Source organism: Muntiacus reevesi, chromosome 2 (assembly GCF_963930625.1).
Source record: "Muntiacus reevesi chromosome 2, mMunRee1.1, whole genome shotgun sequence".
Classification (NCBI taxonomy): Eukaryota; Metazoa; Chordata; class Mammalia; order Artiodactyla; family Cervidae; genus Muntiacus; species Muntiacus reevesi.
The window spans coordinates 156022148-156047511 of NC_089250.1; the positions used below are offsets into that span (position 1 = coordinate 156022148).

The 25364-nt window shown below is 36.9% G+C and overlaps 1 protein-coding gene across 2 annotated transcripts; it reads right to left on the reverse strand.

Moving 5' to 3' along the window:
* Positions 1 to 1108: 1108 nt before the first annotated feature.
* DCLRE1A (DNA cross-link repair 1A) lies at positions 1109 to 25285 on the reverse strand. 2 transcript variants are annotated; one of them, XM_065923381.1, is made up of 10 exons: positions 25129 to 25285; positions 23476 to 24596; positions 18998 to 20686; positions 17141 to 17274; positions 15909 to 16027; positions 12801 to 12941; positions 8906 to 9051; positions 7978 to 8132; positions 3103 to 3169; positions 1109 to 1703 (listed from the first exon to the last, which is right to left on the reverse strand). In XM_065923381.1, the coding sequence occupies exons 2-10, from the start codon at positions 23939 to 23941 to the stop codon at positions 1543 to 1545; spliced, it is 3078 nt and encodes a 1025-aa protein (XP_065779453.1). In that variant the 5' UTR covers positions 23942 to 24596; positions 25129 to 25285; the 3' UTR covers positions 1109 to 1542. The 2 variants fall into 2 exon arrangements, with proteins under 2 accessions (XP_065779453.1, XP_065779451.1); XM_065923379.1 differs by having other exon boundaries at positions 3028 to 3169.
* Between the last annotated feature and the right edge of the window lie 79 nt (positions 25286 to 25364).

The window sequence follows — 25364 nt, forward strand, 5'->3', positions numbered from 1 at the left end:
AGAAAGATGTTTCTGCACTAGAAAATGAGACAGCTGAGGCTGCTCTTAAATAACATGCCTGTATTTCCAAAGTAAAACATTCAAAATCATGAAAAATCTTTTTGCCAATGAAAAATACAATTCTAGGAAAAAAATATTACTCAAATAATAAGTAATAACCTTAAATGACTATACTCTCCCATGTTAAAAATTCCTTTATTTATAGACTATAGTCTTTCTAATTATAACTCTTAATAACTTATAAAAAGTTTAAAACACCAAGCCTAAACAAGTCAAAATATTTTAAATATGTAATTGAAGTCAACTGAGAACATACTTACAGTGGATTTATTACTACTGGGCTCTCAAAGCTTTTCCTCCCTTATTGTGATCTCTGTTAACAATTACCTCCATAACAAAGTAAAATTCAAGCCTATGAAAACAAATTTCATTGACAGTACCATCCTTCTGGTGACTAAAACTGTTATGGAAAATAATTTTCTATTAAAACATTTATTAAGAAATCCCTAAATTAATTTCATTGTTAGAGGCAATGTAAGAATTGTTGTTGTTGAGTCGCTAACTTGTGTAGGACTCTTATGACCCCATGGACTGTAGCATGCCAGGCTCCTCTATCCGTGGGATTTCCCAGGCAGGAATACTGAAGTGGGTTGCCATTTCCTCTTCCAGAGGATATTCCCAATCCAGGGACTGAACCCACGTTTCCTGAATTGGCAGGTGGATTCTTTACTGCTGAGCCACCAGGGAAGCCCAGTGCAAAAAATGTATTTCCTTATTTAAACTCCATTAAAACATTTAAAACACGCATTACCCCAAATTTTCATTTGGATCAGCTGCTTAATCTCTGTTGGAGCGATCAAGATTCATAAATAAATTACATAATCTCACTTAAAAAACTGCAGTCTAAATTTTTAGTTATCTGATGTCTTGAGCAAACAATCCAGATAAACATTATTCATGCAAGCTTTTCTCCATCCTTTATTGGGTAATTGTCTAGGCTCTCTGAGTCATCTTCAGAGTCAAATGTTCAATTACTGTCACTGAAATTTTATAAAACTACATGAACATCAATTATAAATATTAAAAAACAAATGACACTATAGCATATTTAAGATTAATTTATTTAAGTATGCATATCATATAAACTTTTCATTTCATAAAAATATGCCCCATATTAAATAATTTTAAAGATACATAATTACTTATATATAATGCTTTCAATCTAGTTCATTATCATGAATTCTTTGGTTCCTGAATCTGCCTTTGTTTCCCCTCCTACTGCTGGATGTAGAATACAATAGACCCCGAAAGAAGGGGCAAAAAACAAAGATACTAGGCTGACCAACTATCATGGATGATGCTAAGATGCTCTCCATAGTCAGCACCATGAACATACTACTCAAATGTAAATGAGAACATAAGCAGAATGAGTGACCTTCATGAGGTTTTTCACATAAGGTGTACTTCATTATCACTCAAGATTTAACTACTAACAAGCGAGGTCTAAGTTATTTAACTATTTCTGAGCCCTTTGAGGTAATGTCAATATCCAGCTTCCAGTTTCCACTCTTGAAAATATTTCTCCATTGTGCGTCTAGATTTCAAGGTGACCACATTCACAGTGGGTATGATTTTCTGCGGCCTCAGCCACTGAACAAAACGTTTCATCTCTAGGTAGCTGCTGTGTTCACTGTAAGGAATCCCTGCAACACAAAAGATAGTGCCTACTAAACATCAAACTAATAAAGAAAACTGCACACACCCAAAATAAAATAAAAGAGAAAAAGAAAGCAATCTGAGTATTTCTACCAAAAACTCCTTGGTGCTTTTTTTTCTGATAACAAAATTTGCTAGTATTTTTTACAAATTGTTTTTCCTTTGTTCAGTCGTTAAGTCGCACTTGACTCTGTGCGACCCCATGGACTGTAGCATGCCAGGATCCTCCATTCATGGGATTCTCCAGGCAAGGATACTGCAGTGGGTTGCCATGCCCTGCTCGAGGGTATTTTCCCAGGTGAGGCATCGAACCCGTCTCCTGCCTTGGCAGGCGGATTCTTTACCAGTGAGCCACCAGGGAAGCTGTCTTTTACAAATAATAAAGATTAAAATTACATAAACACTTTTGAACATTAAAAAATGCCCACCAGTGGGCTTCCCTGGTGGCTCAGATGGTAAAGAATCTGCCTGCCAATGCAGGAGACCTGGGTTCAATCCCTGGGTCTTTTCTACTTTTCCATGCTAGATACTTAATAATATGCATTTCTATAGATTCTTATTTGTAAATAGATTTTTTCTTTTTAAACAATTCTTTCCTTAAGCACTTTGCCCAGCTACTGATTTCATGAAAATTCTGGAAAAAATATGAGTAAAACCTGAAGGGTAACAAGCAAAGGACTCTTGACTTCCAGAGCAAGCAAGCAGATTCCATCCCCAAGCTTTGTACACATAAAAAGGAAAAAAAAAGATTAAGTATTCAAAATCTCATTATTTTCTTTACTGAAGATCAAATACCATAGAGAAAGGGTCCTGGTTAGAGTAATCTAGGGTCCAAAAATGTCTCCACCAGCCATTATAGTCATAAGCCCATTTCTGAGGACAGAAATGGTTAACGTACTCCAAAGATGAAGAAACTAAAGTCAAGTCTGTAACTCTTGCTGTCACCGCACCTGTCACTGTCTTCCCATTCTCAGTGCCACCGCATCATTTAACCTTCCACAGCACAGTGGTACTACCCATCTCTCCTTTCAAGTAGTATATTGGGTTGGCCAGAAAGTTCTACAATCTCCCCGACATGTCACTGATAACACACATGGACTCCTCTGTATTAGTCATTGTCTACTAGCTGTACTCCTTTACATGAGTTTACAATGTACTAAAGATAAAGGTTTAGAAAGTGAGGAGCAATTTTCATCTGTTAAATTCTTAAAGATACTTTGGTGCCTCTTTTTTGTTGGATCTTAATTTTACTGCTTTTTTTTTTTTTAAATGTAACTACAAACATTAAGAGTAAAAGCAAAATGAATATACCATATATTGAAATGTTTCCTTTGGTCTGGGGAATAATATCTGTTAGTTTAGTTAACTTGTTAGAATGCGTCCAACCTGTAGGCCGAAAAGCCAAAATCTGATTGTATTTCCCACCACACTTCTTCAAGTGATTCTGTAAACCCTGTTAAAAAAAAACACAAGATATTTATTTAATGGTCAGTGAAGATGGGTAATGTGGAATAAAAAACAGAATGATTAAAATGTTACATCGGCACAGTTTTAGGGAGTTTTCAGTTGATGAGCATTGGAAAACCTAGTGCTGTGTTCCTCACCAGAAAATAAAAAACTGAAAAAAAAAAAAATTTTCCCCTTTACTTATCTGAAGTTGTGTGTGTGTGTGTGAGAGAGTAGCTCAGTCGTTTCTGACTTTTTGCAACCCCTATTAGAGGTATGATACTAGCACTGATACATGTGAGTCCATACTCTCCAAGCATTTACACCAATAGAGGACTGACAGATGGCTATAAAGATGGAAGTAACTTTATAACCGCATTATGCTCAGCACAGACACACATCTGAAGGTGCACAGTAGCTCTTTTCAAATGTTTACTCCTTTTCACCCTTTATACATGAACTAGAATAACTGCAAAACTTTTCATGCTGCTGTAATTAGAAATAAAACGCTAATACATTTTGTGTAGAACTTTCCAAACTAAGGTTGTCACTAATGAGGACATTAGGTAAGCTTCTTAGAAAATCAATGACCAAGGTTCAACCTTCGAAAGATAAGAAAAACCCAGATAAAGGCAAAATGTCATGAGGGATATTAAAAAAAAGAAAAGTCTAATACTTTTTGGCTAGAGACTAAACCCAGAGTGTCAAAGGCTTAGTGTAAATTTATAATAACATCCTAGTTTTATTCAAAACAATAGAAAACCTAAACAGTACATAGTATCATCTTGGATTTCCAAAAGTCTCCTGTTTCTTTTTTAACCATATATATAAACTATGAATTTTAAAAAGATGCTGGCAGGAAGTTCTGAAGAAATCATAAAGACAAAAATCACTCATCTACCTATTCATTCCTTCAATAAGCATCTGTTCCAGATGCTGATGTTTGAGTGGTCAGTGAGACAGAGCCTTCACCTTCTGGAAGCCTACAGCATAAGGGGAAGACTTCAACAAACACCACTTTCTGAATCCTTTTCTTTTTTTTTAATGGAAACAATGTGCTCTTTCTTTTAAAAACTCTCACCATCTATTACACCATCAGCACCTTAGATTGATCTCTTCAGAAAGGACTTATTTTTTTAGTAGAAACTCTTAGAAATGGAATAGCTAAGGATTTACCCATAATATCTCCTATAAGTGGATGAAGAGTGCCACTTTCTCTGAATCTCAGCATAGGAATACTACCTTCTTTAAAAGTATGCCTATTTGGTAGAAGATAAACATATCATTGCATTTCATTTAAAAAAATGTTTCTTCTTATTATCCAGAGGCTGATGATTTTATTGTGTTTATCAGACATTAATATTTTACTGGTGAATTAATAATAATCCTTTGATTTCTCTTTTATATCAAATAATGACCTTTTACTAATTTGTACACCTACCATTAAACAGTCACATATCTTACCAACTACTATCCCTCCTCCAAAAAAGAAGCTTCAGTTATAGATATATAAGTTTTCATTACCATATCCCTGACTCTGAAAATTTTCAGGTTTTTGTCTTGCTTAGTCTAGGATCTAGCTAATATAATACTGTTTGCTTAATTACTAATCCTCTTCTCTTCCTGGTCTCACAAAGAAAAGAAAATTACAGGAACCAGGTTTAGAGCAATTATACATGTAATATCATAAACTAAGAGTCCAACTTTCAAAAATAGGTCATCAAATTTATCCATTCTTATGTTTCTCTGTAAAAACACTTCTGAACTGAATCAGAAGTAATTTCTGCTTTTCATGAGACAAATTAGAGTTACCACAAAAACATTATTAACCTGTGCCACAAACAAAAACATAGGACATCATCATCTAAGCCAAGCACATAAAAAAGACTGCAACCACCACTAGGCATTCATTAACCACAACTGGAGGATTACTATCAAGAGGAATTTTATTATGATTTAGTCAACATAAAGTCCCTGATCTATGACTTGTCTCTCTGTTTATTGGTAATTAGTTTGTGATAAAAATGCTACTAAAGTTATTTTCCAGTATGTAAATTAATCATCTATAACTAATGTTTTACCACATCCTATCAATCAGGTTAAAATCAGTGGTGGTAGTCAATTACGTTCTTACATATATGAACCTGGGGTGTTGAACTAAGTAGCATGAGTGCTATTATTTATAGCAAGAGTCTCCAACCTCTGGGATCTAATGTTTGATGATCTGAGGTAGAGCTGATGTAATAATAATAGAGATAAAAGTGCACAAGAAATGTAATGTGCTTGAATCATCCCCAAACCATTCCCCTCCCACCTCCCAGTCTGTGGAAAAACTGTCTTCCACGAAACCAGTCTCTGGTGTCAAAAAGGTTGGGGATCCCTGATTTACAGTGTTTCTAAGTCTTTCAAGCCTGCCTCAGAAATGATGACAACTGTATCATGTTTACATTTCCACAAAAATGTCATTATCTCTGATGCAATGAAACGATTTTGCCTAGTTTAAAAAATTGGCTTTAAGTACTAACTAAAATGTAGCTTTATGGTAACCATCTGCTTTCACTCCATCTGCGTTCTGAAGATATGAAATTGTAAAAAGAGTGTCATCAATATCTGGTCACTTTAATGGAAGAAAGGGAAGGGCTACAGAAAAATACCAATAACATACAACAAATAATGGAAATAAGACAAAGACTTCAGATGTTCTTTTTTTATTTCCTTCAAAGCAGGTAACGGCCAGTTTTTTTTTTTTTTAAAGCATACAGTTCAGTGGTTGTTGGTAATAGTCACAAAGTTACATGACTATCACGCTGTCTAATTCTAGAACGTTGTCATCAATACCTCCGCTCACCCTCCAAAGAACACACAGTTCTCATTAGCAGTTGCTCCCTATCCCCCCTCCCTCAAGCCCTGGAAACCACTAACCTACTTACTCTCTCCAGATTTACCTATTCCAGACATTACACATAAATGAAACCACAAAATATATAGCCTTTTGTGTCTGACTTCTTTCACTTGGCATGTTATTCATACAGTAGCATGAAACAGTAATTTATTCCTTTTTACAGCTGAATATTTCTGTTTTATGTACATATTCCTTCTTTTTTCTTTTTATCCATTTATCATTTAATGGACACTGGAGCTGTTTCCAGCTTTATGGCTACTATGAACTATGCTGCCATGAACATCAGTGTAGGCGTTTTTGTGTGGATATAATGTTTTAATTCTCCTAGGCATATACCTAGGACTGGAATTATTGATCATATACTCACTCCATGTTTAACTTTTAAAGACATTAACAAATTGTTTTCTAAAGCAGCTGCACCACTTAACAGTCTTATTAGCAATACATGAGGTTCCAGTTTCTCCATATCCTCATCAACAATTGGCACTATCTTTCTTACTAAAGCTATCCCTGTGAGTGTAAAATGGTATCTCACTGTGGTTTTGATTTACAGCTCCCTGATGGCTAACAGTGCTTATCCTCCTTTTTCATGTGCTTCTTGGCTATTTGTATACCTTCTCATTCATTCCTTAGCCCTCTGCTGCCTCTGGCTTCCTCCATTACTTCACTGAAATGGTCCTTGTGAACGTCATCCTTTCCTTATATGACCTCTGCACAGCACATAGTACTCTTGAACATTCTTTCCTGAGAACTCTAGCCCCTTCACTTCCATAATATTCTGACTTTCCCACCTGTTTTGTCCCCTTAAATGGATCATTTGTTCAAATGAAACAAACTAAGCAAGAGATAAGACTAGGATAAAAATCATAAACATATGTTATACCCTCCTCAGGATATCAGTGTTCGTTTTTTGATTAAGCAACATGCTCATTAGCCTCCATGCAAACTGGATACCTCTCAAATTTAACATATGCTTGCAAAGCTGGCTTAAACACTAATGGACGACACTGTGACTTGATTATCCTTGACATTTTTATGAATTACATACTCACGGAAACAGGTGCCGAAAGGATTTTATCATAATCTCGTGAAAAGAGGAGAATTTCCTTACTCAAAGGATAGCACTAAAATACTAATTTTCCTTATACTATATCAGTGTTCTTATTTATGACAAAGTAATCAATACCTACTAAGCTATTTCAGAAGGCTCCATAAAATTGTTTCATAAATATTATAACAAAATTAAAAATATATTTTTCTGGTGTACATCATGTTCTTTATTGCTTTTAATACACAGGTTTGATGTATTCCTTTGCAAGGTGTCAAAACGTTAGTAAAAGGAATCAATCTTAGTATCTGAATAAATCTGACAAACAAACCCCCATAAATTACAGGGAGGTCACATCATATGTATCTTAATTTATACCTCAGAACTAACACTAAGAATTTCTTTTAAAATATACTTCTACTATTTCATTTAATCCTCACATATATATTTTCAACATATATCAATGGTATAGTGGCTTAATATTATACAGAATAGACCTGAAGAAAAGTAAGAATGCCTTAGAATTCTTCACTCATTTCCCCACTCATCCAGGAAGAAATGGAAAATAATCTTACAAACAGAAGGTTTGAATGACCAGAGAGAAGCAAACTTTTTTCTACTTTTGTTTCTTTGTTTCTTCCTTCCCTAGCTCCTAAACTCCTGGTGAGCATGTGAATCGCCATACAGCTGCACCAAAAAAACCTAAAAACATTTCAAATTCCACTTAAAAGATTTTCTAGGGCAAACTTTACTTTGACTCCATTGTAATCGAATTCCTCTAATGCAAGTAAAATGGGATTCAAGTTTACAATAATCAGATTGCCTTTTCTAGTTCATCCTAAAGATGTATCTCTTGAATGCTTACCTTAAAATTAATTTGCATCATTGGGAGAAGGTGAACCAGTGAATTGCACATATCTGTAGTGATGAGGGAATTGACTTCTTGTATATTGAAGCACTGTAATGTGTTATATTTTTCTTTGGACATGCCTACTTTTGAACCTAGAACATCGGCAATGGCTACAGGAAAAGTTCAAAAATAGTTAAGTTATAGTTCATGAAAAGATTAAATAACAACTTAATCAACTTTAAAACAAGAATTTACCAAATAGAAAGAAATTCAAAACATTCACACTTTAGCAATGATGTCTCAAAAAGGCTGAATAATTTTCTTGGTTAACCACAAGGAATAAATTGTGAGAAATTCAAGAACCTATTTTTAAAGAACTAGTCTTTCAAAATTGCAAAAGATAGATGGAAAGGGGTTGAGGGAGGGGGAAAAATAGGTTTGCAGGAGTTAAAACCCTGACTTCATCATTTTACATCTTAATATTTGACATTATGGGACCATAGCTAAGAAGAAATAGAAAATACTTTGCAAAATAGTACCATACTATCTAGAAAAATTACAGTTGCATTTCCAGAAATCATTTAGGAACAAAATCTAAACCTGTTTTCTAAAATAATTGATAGTTATCCAAAAATGCAGTGAAACAACTATGCACTAGTCATCTCTCAGTCTGCTAAAATATTAATGTAGCATGGACTTTTGCTCTATAAACACTTTGTAGATATAAAGGCTACCATAAACACACTTATCAAATGTTTCCATTAAGTCTTTCAAAGTTTAAAGGAATTAAACTCTATCAAGTTTTTCTTCGACTTCAAAGGTAATACTGAACTGTTTCAGGAAATAAACATTGAGCACAAGAACGATGCCTGCAAGGGCTTTATGCAAAAAGAATCTGATCCTTGTAATACAGTAATGTAAATTAGCTATAGCTATCACCCACCTAGGAAGATTTTCTCTTTTCCAATAGAGTAAGTGCCACAGACAACAAGAGCCCGTGGGTTTAGAGTTACAGTCTCAAAGGCAGTGTTGATGGCAAACTGGATAACCTCTTGCTGAGACGGAAAAGAGTATTCTGGGCTGCAATATCTGTAATATGTAAATACAGTGTTATTAAAAGAACAACAAGAAAGTCATAGCATTAAGTCGGATGCTATTTTAGAAAAGAAGCTTTATCAAAATTATACACAACAGCAGTATGGTATATTAACACCACTGCAGTTACCTCACCAGTGCCTGTGGTTAAAGTATTTGTTAACAGCTATCGATTATTTATGATGGAATTACACATTTTCAATATACCTTTTTCATTATATTTCTTTTATCATTCTCAAATAAAGAAACTGCATTTTCTTCCTTCAAGAGTATTTCTAGCTAGCTCTTTTAGCTATGAATTGCAAACCTTAATATCTTCTTTTTTTAACCCCAACCCATATCAAAGAAAATACTATTGATAGGGATTATCTTTATGGACTAAAGAATTCTGCTTTATCAAAAATATATATTTTTAATAATTGAAACTGAACATAAATTTGATGAAGTAGCATTAAATCAAATAGTTAATATTCACATGGTTGTTATTCTTTCTTGGGCGATTCAGAAATATATATAGTATTATAGGAAGATAGCAGATCTAGTTGTGTCTACCTCAATATAATAACACCCAATGAAAAATACTACTATTAGTATTAACCCTAACACTACTAGTTATAGATATTTGACATGAAAGTTCAGCACTTTTCCACTAAAAAACTCATAAAGTATAAACATCAAAGAAATATACTCTTTGCTGGTCAGCTATGAGAGTAGACAAAAAACTCAGTCCTCTCTCCTGTAAGAACCCACAAAGAAATTCAGAATGGTATGTAGACTAAAGTAACAATAAAAAGGTTTCTTTTAAAACATTATTTTCTTAATTCACCAGGTATTTAAGTACATATAAAAGGATGGGAAAATTGGCTATAGTGTTAGAAAACTGGATATGGAAAGATCATCTCTTACTAAAATATGCCATCCAAACTCAGGTCTTCTTGAGACAGACTGAAATAGTTAACATCATTTCTGAAAAACCAATAAGAGATATTTTAAGAATAATAAAAAGACAAGGGATTAGATCTGATAGACAGAGTGCCTGAAGAACTATGGACGGAGGTTCATGACACTGTACAGGAGATAGGGACCAAAACCATCCCCAAGAAAAAGAAATGCAAAAACGGCAAAATGGCTGTCTGAGGAGGCCGTACAAATAGCTGTGAAAAGAAGAGAAGCGAAAAGCAAAGGGGAAAAGGAAAGGTATACCCATTTGAATGCAGAGTTCCAAAAAACAGCAAGGAGAGATAAGAACGCCTTTCTCAGCGATCAGTGCAAAGAAATAGAGGAAAACAATAGAATGGGAAAGACTAGAGATCTCTTCAAGAACATCAGAGATACCAAGGGAACACTTCATGCAAAGATGGGCACAATAAAGGACGGAAATGGTATGGACCTAACAGAAGCAGAAAAAATATTAAGAAGTGGTGGCAAGAATACACGGAAGAACTACACAAAAAAGATCTTCATGACCCAGATAACCACGATGGTATGATCACTCACCTAGAACCAGACATCCTGGAATGTGAAGTCAAGTGGGTCTTAGGAAGTATCACTATGAACAAAGCTAGTGGAGGTGATGGAATTACAGCTGAGCTGTTTCAGTCCTAAAAGATGATGCTGTGAAAGTGCTACACTCAATATGCCAGCAAATTTAGGAAACTCAGCAGTGGCCACAGCACTGGAAAAGGTCCGTTTTCATTCTAATCCCAAAGAAAGGCAATGCCAAAGAATGCTCAAACTACCACACATTTGCACTCATCTCACATGCTAGCAAAGTAATGCTCAAAATTCTCCAAGCCAGGCTTCAGCAATATGTGAACCATGAATTTCCAGATGTTCAAGCTGGTTTTAGAAAAGGCAGAGGAACCAGGGACTAAATTGCCAACATCGAAAAAGTACAAGAGTTGCAGAAAAACATCTACTTCTGCTTTATTGACTATGCCAAAGCCTTTGACTGTGTGGATCACAACAAACTGGAAAATTCTTCAAGAGATGGGAATACCAGACCACCTGACCTGCCTCTTGAGAAATCTCTATGCAGGTCAGGAAGCAACAGTTAGAACTAGACATGGAACAACAGACTGGTTCCAAATAGGAAAAGGAGTGTGTCAAGGTTATATATTGTCACCCTGCTTATTTAACTTATACACAGAGTACATCATGAGAAATGCTGGGCTGGAGGAAGCACAAGCTGGAATCAAGGTTGCCGGGAGAAACATCAATAACCTCCGACACGCAGATGACACCACCCATATGGCAGAAAGCGAAGAACTAAAGTGCCTCTTGATGAAAGTGAAAGAGGAGAGTGAAAAAGTTGGCTGAAAACTCAACATTCAGAAAACTAAGATCATGCTATCTGGTCCCATCACTTTATGGCAACAGATGGGGAAACGATGGAAACAGTGAGAGACTTTATTTTTTTTTTTGGCTCCAAAATCACTGCAGGTGGTGACTTCAGCCACGAAATTAAAAGAGAGTTATTCCTTGGAAGAAAAGTTATGACCAATCTAGACAGCATATTAAAAAGCAGAAACATTGCTTTGCCAACATAGGTCCGTCTAGTCAAAGCTATGGTTTTCCTAGTAGTCATGTATAGATGTGAGAGTTGAACTATAAAGAAATCTGAGCGCAGAAGAATTGATGCTTTTAAATTGTGGTATTGGAGAACACTCTTGAGAGTCCCCTGGACAGCAAGGTGATCCAACCAGTGCATCCTAAAGGAAATCAGTCCTGAATATTCACTGGAAGGACTGATGCTGAAATTCCTATATTGTGGTCACCTGATGCAAAGAACTGACTCGTCTGAAAAGACCCTGATGCTGGGAAAGACTGAGGGTGGGAGGAGAAGGGGACGACAGAGGATGAGATGGTTGGATGGCCTCACTGACTCAATGGACATGAGTTTGAGTAAGCTCCGGGAGTTGGTGATGGACAAGAAGTCCTGGTGTGCTGCAGTCCATGGGGTCGCAAAGAGTCAGACACGACTGGGTGACTGAACTGAACTGAAAAAGACAACGGGGCTTCCCAGTTGTTATAGTAGTCAATAATCCCCATCCAAGGCAGGAGACATAAGAGACGTAGGTTCTACCCTGGGTCGGGAAGATCCCCCTGGAGGAGGAAATGGCAACCCACTCCAGCATTTTTGCCTGGAGAATCCTATTAGTCAGAGGAGCCTGGTGGGCTACTGTCCATGGAGTCGCCAAGAGATAGACACAGCTGAAGCAACTTAGCATGCATGCAGTCAAAAAGACAATGGCTTATACTATTATGCTGATAGCACTTAGTAGTTCAAGACTCTTGCTTATACATTACCTTTTGGAGAAAGGAAGAACATAATTCTGAATATTCAGACACAGACCTCATTCTCTGTTTTCTTTTCTTCATAATCACACTTAATTGTTGCACAGATACTTTAAAAGGATAACCTTAAAGGATGTTTTCCTAAAGTTTGTTCCCAAATTTCAAATTTTTCTTCCTTGTTTCAGCAACAAGATTCTCATAAAAACCATATTTTCAAAGGGATATTACAAAAAAAAAAAAAATTGAGCTGGAGTCAATTAAGACATGTAATCCCAGATTTGTCCTTAGTAAGTAGTATGTTTTTTCAACCATTTTTCTGATAAATACTTAAAATGATAATTGACAGTAAGTCATTGCTTTGATTACCTAAGCACAAGCTCAAATTCCTCATAATACACAGGGAAATACTGTCAGTGGGAAAAAGAGGCAAACAAAGCTTCTCTTACGTTGTATCTAGGTAAAGCGTGTGGACTTTCTGGCCTGCAAGCAGAGAACGTTCCATGCTGGGGTCTGCCCTGAAGTCTCCCGTGTGTAGAATGACGTGACCGTTAGGAAGATAAAAAAGGATCATGACAGCACCTGGACAGCTGAACACAAACATTTCAGAGGAATATTACTTACACAGATCAAAGCATCTAAAGAAAGAGTTTTCATTTCAATATCAACAAGTTAACACACTTTATCAACTGGCCATAATGATATAGCATTGTACTACAGAGAAGTGTAGCATTTTAACTTCAGGGAATTCATGTCACACACACAAAAAACTGGTGTGCAGGAAAAGGTTAATTCAGCAGGCCAAGGCTGGTAAAACTCCACACATCCTCAAAAAAAGCCTGTCTTTAGGACTAGTCCTTGACTGGCCCTTGGGAGATGAGTTTTGAGTCCTTGGAGCATTCTGCCTGCTAAGAGTGTTTTGGATGCTCACTCATTGGGCCACGTGTTACTAGTTTGATCAGATAGTTACTAGCAGTGGTGAATACTTGTTTCTTGCGTTAGCTGACTGGAGGTCAGTCATATGGGTGCTAGAATTATACACCACTGACTTTCAATAAAATCCCTGGATACTAAGGCTCAGCTGAGCTTCCCTGGTCAGTCACAGGTCCCATGTGTTGTCAAGGGCTTCCCTGGTGGCTCAGATGGTAAAGAATCTGCCTGCAATGAAAGAGACCCTGGTTTGATCCCTGGGTCAGGAAGATCCCCTGGAGAAGGGAATGGCAACCCACTCCAGTATTCTTGCCTGGAAAATCCTATGGACAGAGGAGCCTGGCGGGCTACAGACCATGGGGTTGTAAAGAGTCAAGACACAACTGAGCGATTAAACAACGGCAAGAATGCCGCTTTACTAGAAGAGGACACCTGGAAGCTTGGACCTGGTTTCTCCTAAATTCACCCTCATTTGCCTTTTTCTCTTTGCTGATTTTAATGTGTCCGTTCACTGTGATAAGCTGTCACCACAAATAAAACAGCTTTTCTATGTCCTGTTAGTCCTTCCAGTGAGCCTAGAGGTGGTCTTGTGGACCCCTGACACAAAGGGGTTTGGAAATTACCGCCAAAACACAGAGAACTTTTAAATTCTAGGAAAACACAGGAAATAATTACAAACTTCCCTTTCCTTCCCTGAACCCAAAATCCACACCTCAGTGACTTTACTGGGCAATTTTATGAAACATTTAGGGAAGAAATAATAACAATTACTACATGACATATTTCATAAAATAGAGGAGGAGGGAATACTTCATGAGGTCAGTATTACTCTGATATCAAAGTAAAAGTATTATTTAAAACAACCTGTAGACCAATAGACATTGTAAAAAAGACAAAATTCCTTAACAAAATATTAGCATATCAAATCCACCTACGAATTTTCAAAAAGGTTAATACATGAAGACTAAGTGGGTTTATCTCAGTAATGTAAGGCTGGTTTAAATCCATCTTTGTCATTTACCACATTAACATTATAGAGGAGAAAAATTATATTATAATCTCAATAGATGCCAAAGAAACACATCCGACAAAATTCAACACCCATTCATCATCACAAACTTCCAGCAGAGGGGCTTTTCCTCAAAACTGATAAAAGGCATCTATGAAATACCTGTTGCTAACATCATACTTAATGGAGAAAGACTGAATACTTTCTTCTTAAGATCAAGAACATGGGAACATGTCTAGTCTTACCACTTACATTTGACAGTATCTGAAGGTCTAATCCAGTACAATAAATAAAAGAAAAAGTACCACCTTAAATGGAAAGAAAGAAGTAAAATGAAATCATCTTTATTTGTAGACGTATATGGAAAATTTTCAAGAAGCTATTAATACAAAAAAACCTAAAACAACTAATGATCAGGTTTAGCAAGGTCTCAGGATGCAAAGTCAAAGAACAAAAATCAGTTGTCCATCAAGAACTGAATGGATAAAATAATTGTATTATGTCATTCAGTAGATACTACGCAGTAATAAAAAGGAACACGTAACAGCATGGATGAATCTCAAAGATAAAACATGTGACAGAAGTCAGATACAAAACAGGAGTTACCATATGATTTCATTCAGATGAATCCCTAGTAAAGACAAATCTAATCCACAGTCACAGAAAACAAGGTTTTCTGAATCCGAGTTGGGATTTGGGATTGACTGGGAAGGAACACAAGGAAAACTCCTGTGGTAGGGAATATTTCCCATATTTTTATTGTGGTGGGAATTACATGGATGTGTACTTTTGTCAAATTTCAACAAAGACTTAAAATAGGTCCATTTTATTTATGTAAATTACACCTCAATAAAGATCACCAAAAAAAAAAAAAATCAGAACTGGAGTTGTTATAATTGGTAATTAAATAAATAATCAGCAGCAAAGTTAGCAGATAAAATCTCAAGGCGATCTGAAAAAAAAAAAAAAAAAAGCACTGGTCTGGAATTTAGGAGACCTTGATTTAGTTTTAATTTTAATTCTCTAGGTATCTATGATCTCTAAGGTACATAAGGATAACATTCCATGGAAAGTGTAAAGATGCGTGCGTAGCTGACTGACAGTTGTATTTTGGCACTGTGAATCCTGACAGTACTTAACATCTAAAAAATGAGGCGAAAAAGAAAAAATTCTTTCAAGAAAAAAATCTTCCAAGTCTTTAGTATCAAAAACCTAAAGGCTTTCTTAAAGGAAAAAAAAAATCCTCTAGAATCTGAATGGAGTACCAGCTGTTAATTTATATAAGTGATATTAAAGAAAATGGCAAAAGGTTATCTCTTAAAGAACAGCAGCGATATGTTAAAAGATTAAAAAAAATAAGATAGAGTCTCATATGTAAAGCACAGTAATTTAAACTGTATTAAAAAAGGGTTAGAAAACACTTAGATTAAACTCTACATTTAATCTTTGTTTCTGTATTGGGTACACTTTGTTTTTTCAAAAGAAGAAACACATTTTACTTGTTTTAAGAAATATCAAGCATAATAGTTTCAATAAAAAGTTCTTAAATAACCATGCAATGTGTTTCCCTTTTGAATATTTAAAAACAGGTTGTCAGTAAGGTAACTTTAATACTTACTGATTGGCATCTAGCAAAATAACCTTGATACCATTCACTATACATTCAGTGTCTATTGGCAATGGATGGATATATTGTTCTTGTACGTGAAGTTTGCTCTTCAACAAATTGCCAGTTATCTGCAAAACAGGATGAGCTTATTGCTGATACATTAAAACACTAAATAACTCTTTTATTTCATATCTACTTAAGAACTCAAGCATCTTAATAATTTCCTTGTTCTCTCACTTATATATTCATGTAAACTTACCAGAATGCCAGGAAGAACGTTTTTTTTTTTTTTTAATTTTTATTTTTTTTTCAGAATGCCAGGAAGAACTTTCTAAAATGACTGCATCACAACTTTGCTTAAACACTATCACCGACTTCTCCCTCACCTATAAAAGTCTATTACCCCATCATGAAACACAGAATGCTTCATGATTTGGCCCCTACCCAATTCTGCGGATTTATCTATTGATATTCCTTAGCTTGTTTTTAGCAACTGGAGCTCTTGGAATGGCTATACTCCTCAGTGTCTGTTCGTTTACACAAACTCTTCTCTACCTGGAAGGCTCTCTTCTCTTTCTTTTGCCTGGATCTGGAGTCACAGACCTGTGTTCAAATTTTGCATCTGTCATTACTAGCTCTGTGACTTGGAGCATGCTATTTAACAGCTCCAAGCCTCAGCTGCTTCACTAATAAAAAGAGGATTATTCAAGAATACTTGAGGATTAAATCAAATTCTAGCCAAAGTCCTTAGTAGTACACATTAAAATGCTCACCTTTTTAAAATTAGCTCAAGGTGTCTCTTTCACCATGAAACTGTTTCTAACCTTAGCCTAGGACACAGTAAAGCCCCCAACTTCTCCCTACTTCTAGGCATTCTGTTCACTTTTCTACTACAAATAGAGAGCCCACGGGAATACTGGTGAATGTGTAGGCTGTAAGCTCCCTGAAGTTAGGTATTTTGCCACGAGTCTCTTTTTAGGCATTCAGTAAATATTTACTGAATGAACCGCATTTCAGTACATCATGAACTAGCTTATCTTTTGTCTCCATAAAATAAAACATATTTTAAAACATCTACTGTAACTATGACAATAACTCATTTGATTTTAGTCTCAATGTGGAATCTGGTTTTTCATATATTTTCTAGAAAAATGATCTTACAATTTTAATTATTTTTTAACCAGACTGCTTAGAAATTCACTACATTCCACAAATTCAGAATTTAGAATACTAGAACTTACCTCACTACAATAAATGGGAAACATGAAGTTTTTAGACAATCCAGCATAATGATCAGAATGGAAACGAGTGAGAAAATAGGCAGTGCAACCTTCAACCCATCCATACTGAAAGGCATCGACAGTAAAGCCAGTTCCTACAATGAAAACACAGAAGCAGCTGCTTTAGCAAGAGTGATGTAAAAGTTACCCAATTTGCTTATATAGAAAACCATCTTACACCTTTACATCTCATGTCCAACTTAACTTTACAATTTAATTAAAAAATCTATACCACATAAATTCACCAAAGGATGATCCTGGAGATGAAAATGAGTCTTGTAAGTCTATGCTAAATATACCCAGTATAGTCTTTTTTAAGAATAACTCCCCCCCTTCAAAAAAAATGCACTAAGCTACAAACCAGTTATTTGGCTAGCTGAATATTTTCATGATACTTACTAGCCACCTAAAAATCCTTTACTTCTGTGAAACAGAAAAAGGAGAATGCTATCTTTCTTCTAAAACATGAAATCTCAATGGGGGTGACACTGACCTGCTTCTGGCAGGAGAAAAATGGCTGATAACCCAAACGATCTCACTGGCCCTCCAAAGAGTCACAGAACAACAGGTAAATAGATATCTGTAGTATTGAATTTCATTGTGGGAGACGGGGAGGAGAAAGGGAAATGAGAAAAAAAAAAAAAAAGCCTAAAAAGGCTCCCTAGAGCAGCAATTATGAAAAAAAAAAAGCTGTTCTAAAATATGCAGGTAAATAAGCATACCTCCTATATATATAAATAAGCATCCCTCCTATATATATAAATAAGCATACCTCCACAATTCTACAGAGGTCTATCCACACATGGCCCACTAGTTCTGGGCTCACTTTAAATATATAAATTTAATCAAAATAATTAATAAAAACAGAACTGGTGCTATGATGTGCATAAATACTTTTCTTTACATAAATATTTTGAGCAAATTATACATTTATAGTACCAAAAAAGCACATTAAAGAATCTTCCTGAAACCAAGTGCATTTTGGCAGTTTTATATTCTTTTCAGAAGGGTACCCGGTTTCTTCAATAATAAAATTCATTTTACTACACATTTTTCTATTAGCTCTTCTATGAAGGCACAAGAAATTAAAAAAATATGAAAAGATTATGAAACTAAGTTAAGATATGGTTTTAAAATGTCTAGCATTTTTATGAAAATTTTATGAACATTTAAAATACTTAGCATTATTATGACCTGTGTAACCCATGACATTTTCCTTCTTTGAAGCTTTTTAGAACTTTGCATTTTTCTTAAGTTCTTAGAGGCTGTCTGTTACTATGGTTACTTACATAAATCCTTTCCTTCCTCTGTATTAAACTGATCTATATTCATTTTTGTCAAATCTGTAATATCTATTTAACTAGTACAGTATCTTGTATATGGTGGTGGTGGTAGTCACTCAGTTGTGTCCAACTCTTTGCGACTCCATGGACTATAACCCGCCATACTCCTCCGTCCATGGAATTCTCCAGGCAAGAATACTGGAGTAGGTTGCCATTCCCTTCTCCAGGGGATCTTCCCGACCCAGGGATTGAACCTGGGTCTCCCGAACTGAAGGCAGATTCATTACCATCTGAGCCACCAGGAAAGCCCCATTTTGTATATAGAATATGTTTAGTAGAAGTTTGCTGAACTAAATGGACCAAAAAAAGATTAAATAGGCACACACACACACAAAATCTGCTATAGGTTAATGAGGAATAAAAAATAAGGGAAACGCAAAAAATAGTTTCACAGGCATACAACATGAGCAATGAACATGAAGTTTAAAGAAGTTGCGTCTTTGTAGATACACTGAGCATTGATACTTCGACTTACCTGGTATTTTCTTATAGAATGGACATGCCCTTTTCCTTAATTCTCCTGCATTAGATAACTCTGAGATTTTCGTGTTCTCCCTCTGCACCCTGCGATGAGATGATTTCATGAAGGCTTTGTCTTTACTTAAATTGACTGTTCCAGGCACTGTCTTTTTAAGGTGACCTGGATTCTTCTGATGTCCCCCTTCCTGCAATGAATCTGACTTTTTAAGTCTCTTTCTTTGACGCTGTGACCCCTTATCAGAAAGCTCCACAGAGGGCTGACTTTCACTTAAATTCTTTGCCTCTAATTCTAAATCACTTAAAGATTTTTCTGCTTTCCTCTTGCGCTGCTGGGACCTCTTTTCATTAGGACTTACAGCTGTATTGAAGTTCATCCCTTCTAATGAACTTTCCTCCAGCAATCTTTCTTCTTTTCTTTTGGGTGGCAGTCCAAAATACACACCTATATCCATCTGCTTCATTACCTTAGTAGAAGGCTGTGTTGCATGACACTTAGGGCCAGAGGGCAACATTTTTGGAGGCTTAGCAACAGTAGGTGTACTAGAAAATGTTTCTGAATTTAAAACTGGAACTTGATTGTCCAGCATACCATCTAATGTCTTTCTGCAGAAACATGCTGAGTTTGCGTTGTTCTTAACATTGGAATTCTTATTTGATAATTCTCTGATTTTACTTTGGGTTGGGTGGACAGAATGACACCCTCCTCTCTGGTTTTCAAAAGCTTTTGGCATTTTACTCTTAAGTAATGGAAGAGAGTTTTGATTGTAAACAGCTGATTCTTCAATCACCTGTTTCTCTTTATTTGATTGAGATGAATGAAATTCTGGCTCATTAGGTTTTGCTTTAGAGGCTTGGTAACTAGGAGAAGTAAACCTCTCTGCTAATGCAGGTGGAAGCAACATAAAATCATCATCAGTATATGCTGGATGACCACGTGAAACAAATCTCTTATTTTGGAAAGTAAGTTGAGACGAATCATTAAGAGAGTCGCATTCATACAATTCTTCATTGTATTTATCCTGTGTTAAGAAGCTATCCACTTCTGGGCAGGCCTCCTGATCCTTCAGTAAGGGGTCATATAATTTTTTAGACAAAGTGGAGCTGTTGTCATCTTCTAGGCTGCCATCTTTAGAGCTTTCCATGAAAAATAGTTCCTGTTGTGAATCATCCAGCTTATCATATGTATCATAAGTTTCTTCATCACTTTGAAGTGGAGAATAGGAGATTTCACAGTTGCTAAGGTCATTTTCTGGCAATGGCAAATTTCTTTGTCCTGGGTTGTTTTGGTCTAATTCTTCAACAAGAGGCAAACCAACTCCTACCAGTTTGTCACTATTAACATGTCCTGTAAACTGTGTGACTTGTTGGGAAGTTTGGATATTTGTCAAAGAGGAAATCTTTTTATGGGTTTCAGTTGGAGACTGAGAGCTTTTTAGACATTGTGTCACTAGCAAGGGATCAGTTGAAACATTTTTTAAGTTTTCTGTTTGTTTCTGATGTGAAGACCATCTTTTCTCAAGGCTACAAAGAAAGTCTGAATTAGTCTCACTGAAACTCCAACCTGATCCATGGGAAGGATCCTTGAGAGGACTATTACCAGCCCTGCTTTGAGCTAGCAGAAGGTGAGTGTATCTCTGGTAATGAGAAGGAATTGTTGAGGAACACTGAAGGCCATCAGGACACTCTGAAAATTTTAATAAAGAAAAAAGTATTACTGGATCAAAGCACAGACTAAGCTTTGACAGTATTAGCAATATAAATTAACAGGTAAGTGGTTTAACAGGTAAGTAATCAGCCCTACTTTGCAGCCTTAGGACAATAGCTATCTTTATACCAACAAAAAAAATCAACACACAATTATCAGTAATCAAGTATGGTTTTACAAGGTGCTAGTTATTATTTTTAAATCAAATATTCTTTTAAATTTCTTTTCAAATACTCTTTTCTTGGAAAAAAAAAAAGTTAAGACTAACACCTTTTTTTCCCCACTAAAAACTTTCACAAAGTTGAGCTCCTCCAAAATGCATATCATGCTTGCATGAGAAATCGATCCCATCAGTTTCACTACATCCCTATTGCTCAGGCAAAAAAAGAGTAGAGAAAGCTGGTATGCCTGTATCATAAGTTTAAAATTCCACAGACTAAAATTCTACTCCAATTTTTGTCTTATCAGGCAACACAGATGTATGACAATTGCAGTATCAAATTAGGTTCCATTATTTAATATTCACACTGTATACAAAAACAATAATAGCAATCTTAATCAGAGCTGTCCATACACTAAACATTTTAGATTCTGTTGTAAGATTTGCAATTTAATTTGATAAATTGGTTAATAATAAGGCTTAAGTAACCTGGAAACTCCCATGTCATACTATTATGATTGAGAAACAGTATGGAAACCATCTTGGCACAACCTCCCCTCTGTATGTCACTTTCCAGGCCTATCAAAAAATGACTCCCTCCACCTCCAAAGGGCCTGCCTTGTGGCTCAGCTGGTAAAGAATCCACCTGCAATGCAAGAGACCTGGGTCCCATCCCTGGGTTGGGAAGATTCCCTGAAGAAGGGAAAAGCTACCCACTCCAGTATTCTGGCCTGGAGAATTCCATGGACTGTATAGTCCAAGGGGTCGCGAAGAGTCAGACACGACTGAACGACTTTCACTTTCACCTCCAAAAAGGATGTTACATTAAATTGGAAGACTTCATTGTTTAAAACTACCTCATAAAAGTATATGTTATAGAACTCAAGAACAATCCACCTGAGATTCTGTTCAAAGGAGTTTATCAGTGAAAAGCAAAGAGAAAAATCTCTTTGAGGTGGCTTCATCTGTAAGACATTTCACCCTGAGGGGCTCATTATGGGACTTCGATTTCTGATTTTCAAGCCATTGAAAACCAAATTACTAGCATTTGTTGAGGCTTTCACTTATACAGGAAAGGCTAGTGCCAGTTTTGTTGTTGTTATTTTGCATCTTTGCAGTACTTTAAAATGAGAACTAGAGGTTAATAATAAAATGTATTTTGAATCATAGTTAACATGAAAGCCATATTGACTATTACTTTTATTTTAGTGAATTTCAGTTCTTTGAGATTTAAAATTTTATATAGGGTATATAACTTTATACAAAACAAATCAATAACAACTCATTCTCCATATACTATAAGTAGGATTTTCTACATTTTAAACATGACATTTACTATATAGTTTAAAAGATAACAAAAACATAATATTACTTCAGTTCTCATTTGGCACAATTTTATTTACTAGAATCTTAATAACCTAACACTCTTTCCTAGTTCTTCTTTCTGTATATTAAGAAGAATGTACAGCATTCTTGACTTCAAGAATCCTGTGGACTACACTCATGATTCTCTAAAAGTCTGTTTCATAAAAGATAAAGTGGGCAAACTGTTCAATTTTTAAGAAGACCAAGTGCTCAGATGGTAAAGAATCTGCCTGCAATGAGGAAGAACCAGGTTCTATCCCTGGGTCAGGAAGATCTCCTGGCCAAGGAAATGGCAACCCACTCCAGTATTCTTGCCTGGGAAATCCCATGGACAGAGGAGCTTGGCAGGCAACATCCACGGGGTCACAGAGTTGGACATGACTGAGCGACTTCATTTCACCTCTACTGGATATCAATTGCTGTTGTTTAGTCACTAAGTCGAGAAGGGCATGGCAACCCACTCCAGTATTCTTGCCTGGAGAATCCCTATGGACAGAGGAGCCTGGAGGGCTGCAGTGTCTGGAGTCGCAAAGGTTCAGACATGACTGAGCGACTAAAAACACAATCGCTAAGTCATGTCTGACTCTTTGCGACCCTAGCGACTGTAGCCCCCCAGGCTCCTCTGTCCATGGGATTTCCCAGGCAAGAATACCGGAGCGGATTGCCATTTCCTTCTCCAGATCTTTCCAACTCAGGGATTGAACCCATGTCTTCTGCACTGGGAAGGTGGATTTTTTACCACTATGCCACCTAGAAAGCCCATTAGATGTCAACACTACCTACCTTATGCAGATGAAAGTAGCTTAATATGTGCTCAATTAACATTTATGAAAAATCACAGATGTTTTGGAACGCTTATGAAATAATAAAATGCATTAAAACTTTCTTTTTGGCCACGTGGCTTATAGGATCTTAGTTCTTGAACCAGGGATTGAGCCTGTTCCACCTGCAGTGGAAGAAAGGAGCCCAAACCACTTAGCGCCAGGGAATTCCCCATTCAAATTGTTTTCAGGTTTGCAACACTCGCTACAGTTATACCAATGACTAGTATCTTTTTACCCTCACAAGAAGGGTAACAATGCATTATCTTGTTTCCTTCAAAGGTGAGTCATTCTTAGAGAATCTCATCTCACTTCCCGTTTACTACTTATCTTGTTTCCTTCTTTCCTTCCAGATTGGTAAATCTGGCCTCATGCAGGTCTTGTTGACTATTTCGAGTCCACTGGCTTTTTTGGCATCTTACCTGTTCCGGAGACTGGTGTGGAATCCAAACACTCAAAAACATGCCATCGAGGTGTCTGACCTAGCAAGGAGGAAAAAGGCATCTGGCAGTTGGGACAGTACCCATCATAAACAGGTCGTGTCTTTGGAGACACGTGTTTGTTTTTTTGAGTCCTACAGCGCTTTTCTGGAGTGGCCTCCGTGTCTTGGCACTGTTGAATACCATCTCCGCAAGTGGAGTTCTGACTGGAAGCTACAGAAGTCTGACTGTCTGTTTCTCTAAGGCACGTTTCAGGGGTCTTGACCTTCTTTTTAGTTTCTACAGCCCTTCTTTTATTTCTGTTTCGTTTTGACTGGTGTTGTCCATCTGTTGCTTTTTCAACAGATTCTGGAATATTCTCAGAGCAATTATTTGGATGTACTCGTTTTGGTTTTCTTCTGGATTTGTATTCCCAGATGTCTTCTTCTGAAAAAGCATCTTCTAACATGGCAAAATTATTCTGATCATTAAAAAAGCACTAATCTTAAGCAAACTGACAGTCTGTTTCTTGTTACAAAATTATTAAAGGGAATTATTTTGCTGAGGGAAAAAAAAGTAACAAAAACCTTACTAACTTGATGGGACTCTAAAGCTCTGGTAATGAATATATTGGGCAAACTACAAGCCTTATACCTAAGAACACTTGCTGTTCCATTTACAGCACAGTAAAACTAACAGGGGTGGCATCTGAGTTTTCCATTGTGTATACTTCATTCAGGTCTCTTGGCTTTTTCCAGGACTTGATTCATAAAAATAAGAATCAGTAATACTTTGAATACCAAGCCCTAACGGAAATCATAGGTTTAACAGACTAATTTTAGAAGGAGCTTTGTAAAATTGTTATAAAGCTCCTGTCAATTCTTTTTCAGCTGGACAACTGTCCAAATCACAAATCCAAGCACAGTCCCTAGGTAACTGACTCAGCAGGTGTTCCAAACACTTAACGGCTACTTCAGCTTGCTAGTAACTCTAGTCACACCATAATTAAATGTGTGCGATTGGCAAAAGAAAAGTAATCGCCCTTATCCGTGACTCCAGGACATTCAACAACTTCGGTTTCCTAGGTCAGTCCAGTATCTTCCTCCAGCGGCAATGAATAAAGGCTGCACAATGAACAAACAAAATTCAAGTATGTGAAGTTGTACCTGCACCGAGGCCACCCACACGCCTAACTTCAGATCGCAGAGGTGATCTGACTGCAAGTGATCAGCTTTCTTTCCCACCAGCCTCAAAAACCAAGGTTCACCTGCCTGACGACAGCCACCGGCTCGACCTCCTGTTTGGGCATTAGAGGCGGCAAGGCCAGTGGAGGGGGCCCTCATTCCCCTCCCCACCCCCAGGGTTGGGAGTGAGGGAGCTGCCAACACAGCCCGCTCCGCAAAAGCCATCGGTGCCCCCCGCCCTCTTCTGAGGGCAGACGCCGGGCCCGCAGGCGCCCACCTGTCACCCTCACCACCCCCACCCCGCCGCGAGAAGCTCCAGCTGCGTCCGCTCCCCCCGACACCCCTCGCCCGCCGGGTCGCCGTGTTCGCTCCTGCGCTTTCACTGCACTGCCTGGTAATAAAAGGCGGCCTTGGTGTATGAGCCAAGCCATTGGCTAGTTCCTCCCAACTTAAAAAAAGCCTGCTTCTTTACCTTTCATGTCGTGGCGGGAACTGCTTCCCGTGACCAACGCTGTGTCGAATCGGCTGTTCCCGGTCTAAAAGGGGGAACTTTGAAAAGAAAAAAAAAAGTTTGGGCCCTTTAAGTTCTACAGATTTGTTTTATTTTAGTTCTAAAAGCTGCTAATTTCCAAACTGAAGGGTGGGGAATTGTTCTCTCGGAGCTTCTAGAACGCCGGCCCAGGGGCCTTTTCCTTGTTGAATCTGGCG